General features: G+C 31.5%; 1 protein-coding gene across 1 annotated transcript; it reads right to left on the reverse strand.

Moving 5' to 3' along the window:
- Positions 1–3,703: 3,703 nt before the first annotated feature.
- LOC129293741 (auxin-responsive protein IAA27-like) lies at positions 3,704–8,184 on the reverse strand. Its single transcript, XM_054931831.1, has 5 exons — positions 7,536–8,184; positions 5,500–5,726; positions 4,736–4,877; positions 4,594–4,655; positions 3,704–4,148 (listed from the first exon to the last, which is right to left on the reverse strand). Exons 1-5 carry the CDS (start codon positions 8,009–8,011, stop codon positions 4,111–4,113), a joined length of 945 nt encoding a protein of 314 aa, XP_054787806.1. The 5' UTR covers positions 8,012–8,184; the 3' UTR covers positions 3,704–4,110.
- Between the last annotated feature and the right edge of the window lie 491 nt (positions 8,185–8,675).

Below are 8,675 nucleotides of genomic sequence, written 5' to 3' on the forward strand. Positions count from 1 at the left end.
TGGTGTTAATGGGAATTTCTGTTCGGTTAATTATTACCACGTGGTAAGCCCTCATTGGACCCAATGAGTGGCGTGTCGCTTGGTCCAACTCACCTTTGGCCGGGTGATTTGGCGTCCGAGCATGGTGAAAGGAGGATATAAGGTGCAGTCATGCAAATTAAATACTTGTTCGGTTTGTTTGAAAGTATTGTTCGGTTAAATGTTTTGTGTGCCCACTTAGCAATCGCATGATTAGTTACATCCGCATGCATCATTACATATTAATTTTTGGTTACTGGGACTTTTAAGTCTCATTCCCCGTGGTTAATATTTTTACAGGAGCGAGTCCGGCCGAGAAAGCACCAGATGTGTAACTATGGTGTATGAGACACCATCTTTTACGTTGCCTCTTATTTTAGATTATACAATGTATCTTGTGCCAACTTAGGACATATCTTTTTGTGAAGCATGTAAACTCTAATCCTTTTTATTAAAAGTATTTATATGACCAAGAGGATTATGTCTGTCCCTCTTGATTTATGATCTGATTTGAATATCATGACATGAGGATCCTGTCTGTCCCTCATGGTTCTAATTGCTTTTTGAGATATTTTAAGACCTGTGGTATATTGTCTTGGATGTATCATGGTAAGAAAATTTTCTACCATGATAATGGTTTTAATAATTTGCAAAAAATTCAGTTTGTAAATTTGAGCGTGTTACATAATGCGTCTAAATTCAATGAATGTAATGCTTTATCTAGGGTAAACGAATTTTATGTGTGTGTGTGTATTTGAATATTTATCTAATAAATATATATAAAAGTCAAGATATAATATTATATATATGTATATATATGAAATATATATATATATATATATATTTGTGTGCACGCACACACACATCTAATATATATATTATATTGTATTAGTTTTAAATTTATTTTTATATGATAAATTAAATTTAATAACTAACATGACATGAGAGGATATCATATCAATTCTATAATTTAAATTAATAAGATAAATTTAAATAAGATATGATATCATAGATTTAATTTATAAAGTAAATTAAATTAAATTTTTGTTGCCTTATAAGGGAAGGAAAAAAAACCCTAATCTATATAAGATAGATAAAGGTGAGTTTTCTATGTGGAAAACATTCTCTTAACGGAAAAAATTTTCAGAGCTATGAATATACCATAGAAAAAAGAAAAGGAACATCTGACTGAAGCCACAAGATCAAATCTTCCAATGCTTTTGCACAGACAAACATTGGGAGCGCTAGCATACTGTTCCTATTAAAAGCTATTCGTGTGGATATCGATAGATAGAGTCAATCTATGTTGTATGCTCCTAAGATCTAAACTCATAAGAGAAGTTCGAAAGTTCAACATACAAAAGGTGTTTTTTCTATCCATCTTAACTTAAATGACTTTGTTCGGTTTGCGATCGCAATTGAGGTTTATAGATTTTAAATCATTCTTCTGTTGCACCCCTTCCCAATCCAACACCTAGTCTTATTTGATGTGTCCAAAATACTCCTATAAGTTTATGACCATTATTATGACATTTGGACAATTTAAAAAATGGTTTTTATCAAAAAGCTATACTTTTGCATTTGGGTGTTTAAATCTCAATTTGACCATTAGATTTCCTTGAAATTGGGATCACAGGTAAAAATTTTTATAAGCTTTAGGTGAGCTTTAAAATCACCTCAATCATACATCAAACAAAGAAATGGTGCACCTTAAAAGTTGGTTTAGAAGTCCTGTCATGATAGCAAAATAAAGTTATCATAACAACAATTAATGTTGCAACACGCACAAATTTTAATTCAACCGTTGGATCTTTTTAAAATTTAAAACACTACTAGTACTCATTAAAAGTGATGTGTGGAATTTGAAATCACTTTGATCGGAGGTCAGATGGCGAAATGATGTCTCCTAAAATTTTGCCTCGGAGGGCTATCATAACAGCATTTGCTTCAATGTGTTATGTATTAAACCTCTAGACTTTTCTAAGAGAATTTAAATATGTGTTTTGCTATTGTGTAATTTGTTTAGTGATTTAAATGATTTGTCTACTAAGTTGGCTTTAGGATCATCTCTTTAAACACACTTAGTTTATTTAAGTGTGGTGTGGTTTTGTTAAGACTTAGGGCAAGTGTTACACATGGGCTCCCATGGATTGGACTTATACAATAAATAATTCAAGGCTTATGATGCTACTTGATATAAAGTTTAGGGGATAATTTGCTCATTTGTCCTATATTTTATAATGTATAATACTAGGACATATAAATAGCTATGCCAAAAATAAATAGAATGTTTGGAGTTTAAAAAATAAGATATAAAAGGTTTCCCATGAATTAAGTAGGTAGAACTTCATATGTAAATCTTATTGGGTTTAGTTTCAATTTAATAATTTTGAAATTAAAAGAGAATATTGCATCATCATTCACCGTAAGGTATCCAGCACTCTTTAAAAAATTTAAAAGTAAATTAGGTCATTAACTTTTGTTTGAAATAATAGCTACTCTAATCCTCTTATATATATGGATGTATGTATGTATGTATGTATGTCTGTTTGTCTTTGTATTTGAAATTTTTTTTATACCATCCATATATATAAAAAAAATTAAATACTAAATTTTAAATGAAATTTTAAATTTATAATCCAAATTTATTAATCCAAATACTACCTTATTATTAGATTATCATTAGAGATGCAGATCATTGAATGAATTGGCAATCCACCATAATAGGTGTTAAAAATGTAGTTATTCAAAATAGGGAGAATAACAAATAAATCCATTTTGAAATGGAAAAATGACAATTTATTCCCGTGAAATGTGATAATGCCTTCTGAGTTTGAAGGGACCTAATTGTCATTAAAGTTATTGATGAAATGACAAAAATACCCTTAATTAAAAAAGTGTAACAAAGTTTTTTTTCATTCATAACTTTAGTTTTGAAATTCATAATTCTAGTTCAGTAAATGACAAAAGTGTTTTAGATATTCACAACTTTCTCTTACCATTTTTCTTCAATCAGCAAAGTCTAGCAAAGTCTTTTCATTCACAACTTTAGTTTTGAAATCTACAAAGTTGGTTTAATAGATGATTGAAGTAGTTTAAATTGTCAAAACTTTCTATCCTCATTTTTCTTCACGTTTTTAAATTAAGAAATATTTTTGTTATTTCATCAAAAACTTTAATAACAATTAAAACCCTTAGAGCTTAAAAGGCATTATCACTTTTTATAGGACTAAGTAGTCATTTCGCTATTTTAGAGATACTTATTTGTCATTTTTCCTTCAAAATATTTTGATTCCTTACATACGTAAATAAATGGTACTAACCATCTTTTTCATGCCATCCATACCTAATCTGAATATTTTATTTTATTTTTTAAATTAATTTGAACAAATCAATGTAAAATAAATATATATTTCAATTATCAACTCAATTAATAATTTAAATTACAAAAAAAAAACAAAATTAAAACTGCTTCATCACATTTGAATAATTCAAGAAGTCCTTTTACCTTTGCTCAGAGGATATATCAATTATCAAGAGTTAAGCAACTTTGTTTTTTCTTTACCACATAAAATTAAATGCAATCTTACTTCTTACATCAACATTTTTTTTTCATATATATCATCCTATTAAAAATAATCATATTTTAGACACAATCGAGACACTAAATATAAATACCTCTCTTAATAAAGATTTGAATATTAATTTATCACATTATGAGGAATTATTATGCTAGATCCGACCTGTTGGTCTTACATCAACCTTGTGTGTGAGAGAGAGGGAGGGACGGAGGGAGGGAGATTAGGAAAAAGATACAAAATTTTTCAAAGCAACATAGCCTTAACCTGAATAACTCAGCAACAACATGAATTAAAATGAAGAGGTTACCACAAACCAAGAAACCTTAAACCATCTACAACAACTATTAATAAAAATATGTTTGAAGCACTCAAATCTCTCGTCAAATTATACATATAACACAGACAAGGCTCATCTTAACCATTTTAATCTCTTCCAGTTCCAGCACTTGCACTAAACCCACCTCTTATATATTATGATGATATGCTTCAATCTATCTGACTTTTCATTCCCCTAATTCCGACTTTTGCACTTCTCCATCGCTCTTGGTGCTGCACCGATCAGATAACGAGTAAGATCACCAATTAAAACTCATCTAATAATACAGTTTTTTTTTAATACAAGGCCATAGAGAATTGTGTAAAAAACAATAATCATGTCATGTCTAAACTCGTAAGGTGCCAGCACCTTAGGGATAGATCGTTAAAAATCTTAATATCTAGATAGTTATTAAGAATATGAAGAGCAAACCAATTTACACATGTATTAGTTTCTCTAAATAATACAAGACTTTTAAATTTAACTAGCCATCAAAACTCATGCAAATATTAAAAAAGGAGTCACACTATTCATGGCTTATGAATCGGAGTTTTCTTGCGTTAAATTAGCATAATGCATCCTAGTTCTGTCAGACTTGAGATTCTGGTTTTTTTTAAAAAAAAATTGATATAAATAAAAGTCCAAAGGATTAAATTTTATAAGAAATGATGGCCCTACCTAACCCAATGGCTTCAGAACTCTTCATTATCCTCATCCTCTTGCAAGATTCAGTGAACATCCTGAAGTAAAGATGAGGCAATTTCTCTCTATCAGATTCGAAGAATAAAAGACTTTAATCTGAAGAAGCTTTGGCTCTTACCCCCAAGGAACATCACCAACTAGCATCCAATCACCATCCTTGTCTTCATATGTGAGCACATGTTCTGAACCATTAAGCAGATCCATCAACCTACTCTCACTCATATTGTCCCGGCCCGAAACCCCGTGAGAGCTGCATTGACCTAAATTCATTGAAGACGATAGCAAACATTATCAGAATAACCAACACAAGCATCACACATCATCAAATGCAACTAATATAGTAAGATAACACCTTTGGTACAGAATACGTACAACAAGACTTATTACATTGTATACTCTGTTAACAACTTCTCAGCCTCAACTGTATACTCTGTTAACAACTAACTCTTCAGATATATCATTCTGTTCTATAAGTTCCTCAGCTGTTCTTCTTGGCCTCTTTTTACATCTTCCTCAACTCTCTTTTGAACTAATTATAAGACAGTTGGAATTAGAGTAAAGTTTTTCCCCATTACATTTCTCTATCCAAATTATTTTATTAAGATATTGATAATCGGACCAATTAATGAACCAGTCAAGATACTAGTTCAAGAGTTAATGATTAAAACCGTAGTTGAACCATGATCAGACTGATAATATACAAAGCATTTTATTAAATTGATCAAGATATTGGTTTAATGGTTCAATCAGCCGGGTTGACTTAGATTTCCAATCTTTGACATAGGACAAGCAGACTGCTGAGGAACAGAGTATATGTAATAATGAGAAAAAAAGAAAAAGCAAAAAAGAAAAACAAAGAAGGAAGAAGCTAAAGGGACTCACTCATTGTAAAGCCACTGAACATCTTTTCCAGAGCAGAAGAAAGTTCCTTGTAAGAGCCAAAGTTGTTGAGATCTACCTTCCTCAAGTATGGAGCACCATCCATGCTCACTTTTACATAAAGACATCCATTCTTGCCTGATTCTGCATCACCACCATTCTTTAGAGGCTGAGAAGCCATCGAGTTCTTCCGAAAAGATCGGATTGGTGGCCATCCCACAACCTGTGCTCTGATTCACATAATCAAGAACTTACACACTTTGTAGCAGTCCTTGTACAAGAAACCTCAATTCAGACATAAACGTACTGACTAGGCCAATGATTAAAGAATTGCCCCTATTTATACCCATCAATATTTCAATTGGGATCAATTGATACTTCATAGTATTGAATGTTGAAGAGTAATATCAAAATATAAACAATGCATAAAACTGCGTTTGAATAATAAATTAAGTGTTGGAAAAAATAATAATAAATTAAGTAACTCCATACAAAACAAAGAGATTGGAGGGTTTTATTATAAATCTTATATTTTATATCCACATTGCTTACATTATTGGTACAAAATTTATCTAAATGATAAGTTTAAGCATATTTTTTATCTATCTATTTAAGATTTATAAAGTTGAAGAGAATAAGTCAAAACTTCAAATAACCAATACTCACACAGTTATGTGTCAAAAAAAAAATAAAAAAATCAAATGCATTTTGTTCTAAAAGTATTCTTGCAAAGGAGTTATAAGAATTTAAAAAAAAAAAATTGCAGAGAGCAATTTAGTACATAATGTTCAAAATTGATGCAATATTATCTTTTTATTTTTAATAGTCAACGTTAAGTCAACCATTAATACAAGTCATGGCAACTTTTGTAACCCAAATGTTGACTTCACATTGATTATTAAAATCTAGCTGCGTTACACTAGTTTTGAAAAAAAATTATATGCAACATTATTAATGTTCCATGATTTTCTTTAAAACACCTATAACCTACTCTTTCTGTTAAAAATATAAGATATTTTTAAATGAATCCCATCTCCTAATAAAGTAGTTACCTACTTTTCAACTAACCCTACCTTTTTATATTTACTTCTATTAAACACCCTACAATAAATATAAAATCATTATCAATAGAGTCACTTTTGAAAAAAAGGCAATGATTACACCTCAAAAGATTAAAAATACCTTACATTTTTTAATATCTAACTTTTCAAAAAATGTCTTACATTTTTAAACAGAGGGAGTATTTATGTATACTTTTGAAACAAAAATACACTTTCATCTAAAAAAAAGGCAAGTATCCATGCCTTTCATATGGTTTGAGGGGGGGAAAATTAAATAAAAACTCACAAGAGATCTTAAAGGAATCATGATATTTATAATTTAAAAATAGTATTAATCAAGAATTTACACACTTTGTAGCAGTCCTTGTACAAGAAACCTCAATTCAGACAAACTTTCTGACCAGGCCAATGATTATAATTTCACAGCTTATACTTGGAGGGAGGAAAGGAAAATCTCCTTAGGCATAGCAAAACAAGTCAGATAAAATTTTGAAGACCCCAGATACTTGGAAGAGTTCAATCTGGACTCATATGCAACAGTAAATCATAAACAAGCAAGATGAAGAAGAAAATCTATGGAACCCAAAGGGAGAAAACTATCAGATGATTAACACTATCGGCATGACATTAGAGACCAAGACAAGAATATATAATTTAGCAACAGGAAAAGATAAGAGATCCCACAATTTCCCATGAACTAGTTTTCAAGTCACTGAAACAAAGTTTTTTCCTCTTTTTCAGAAGTATTAAAAAAAAAAAAATCTTCAAACTAAATATAGTTCCCTTCTTGGTTCTAAGTTCTACCATTTTGTCAGCAAACTCACATGAAGAAATTTTCAAACAGGAACAAGACAATTGAAAAAAAAAAAATCACAATACAGAAGCAGCAACAACTAGCAAAACACACCCCAAGATGTGTGTGTGTGTGTGTGAAGAGGAAGAAAGGAGAAGGGTGAGATCAAAGGAAGATGATGATACTTAGCAGCAGGAGCTGGAAACTGGGGCTTTTTCTCATGCAAAGGCTTTGTGGGCTGAGGAATACTATCTTTCACAACGGAGGGACCCAAACCCGTTTGATGGTTGCCGGAATCAGACCCGACAGGGGTCTTCCCAGTGTGAGCACCTCTGGGAGAGAACAAGCCACAATCTTTACCCAAAACCATATCAGAACCACCTTTTCCAGAGAGAACCCACTTCCCAGAACCGCTATCAATGGCGTCTGAGAAGCCCCTCTTTGCCCCAGACACAAGACTCTTGAGTATGCCTAACGGATACTCATTCTTATCCCCCGAATCCCAGTCGCTCTCGGGTGACTCCGACCCGGGCAACCCGAGCCTTAGTTCAGTTGCCTTGAAATTCAAGCCGTTTCTTCTCTGAGAAAACTTGTCTGAGCTTTCCATTGATGGAGACGGAGCCTCTGATAAGCTTACGTAGTCTTGTTCGGGTACCGACATGAAGTCAAGGTTAGTTATTCTCAGAAAACAGGAAAATGGGAAAGAATAAGGAATGAAGAGAGACAAAGGGAGAGAGGTAGAAGCTGCGATTGAAGAAGAATCAGGATTCAACAGTGGAAAAAAGATACGTTGATGATCATAGAGAGAAGCTTCTCTATGCTTTTGGGTTATCGTTAAATGTTCCTGTATTAATATAGTATCAGCACTATACAAGCTATTTAAAAATATTATTTATTTATTTTAGGAACTGAAATTTGCAGAAGGGAAAATAGAAAAGGATATGTGTTTATGCTTTATTCTTGCTTTGTAAATTGTCTGAGTTGAAGAACGTGTAATGTGTTGTTAATTTCGGTGAATCTTTTTGTGGGCAACCAGTCCGACAAGCCACTGAAAGTCCCCGGCCAACTTTCCCAATATTATCTTTTCTTTTTTATGGTGGGTTGTATTATCTTTTTAGACATTTTTTGTCCTGAAAAATGAAAAAAAATATATTTTATTTTTCCCCATATAAAAAATTCAACCTCATCCCAAGCGTGATACTTTTCTTAATTTACTTTTTAATAATTAAAATAGCAATTTCAATTATAATAAAAAAAATCAATATCAATATATAACTCATTTCTTAAATTAGAGACCCAATATCACTTTAACTTCATTTTTTTTT

The sequence above is a fragment of the Prosopis cineraria genome, unplaced genomic scaffold (assembly GCF_029017545.1).
Source record: "Prosopis cineraria cultivar Desert tree isolate PC_DT_omini unplaced genomic scaffold, ASM2901754v1 PC14, whole genome shotgun sequence".
Classification (NCBI taxonomy): domain Eukaryota; kingdom Viridiplantae; phylum Streptophyta; class Magnoliopsida; order Fabales; family Fabaceae; genus Prosopis; species Prosopis cineraria.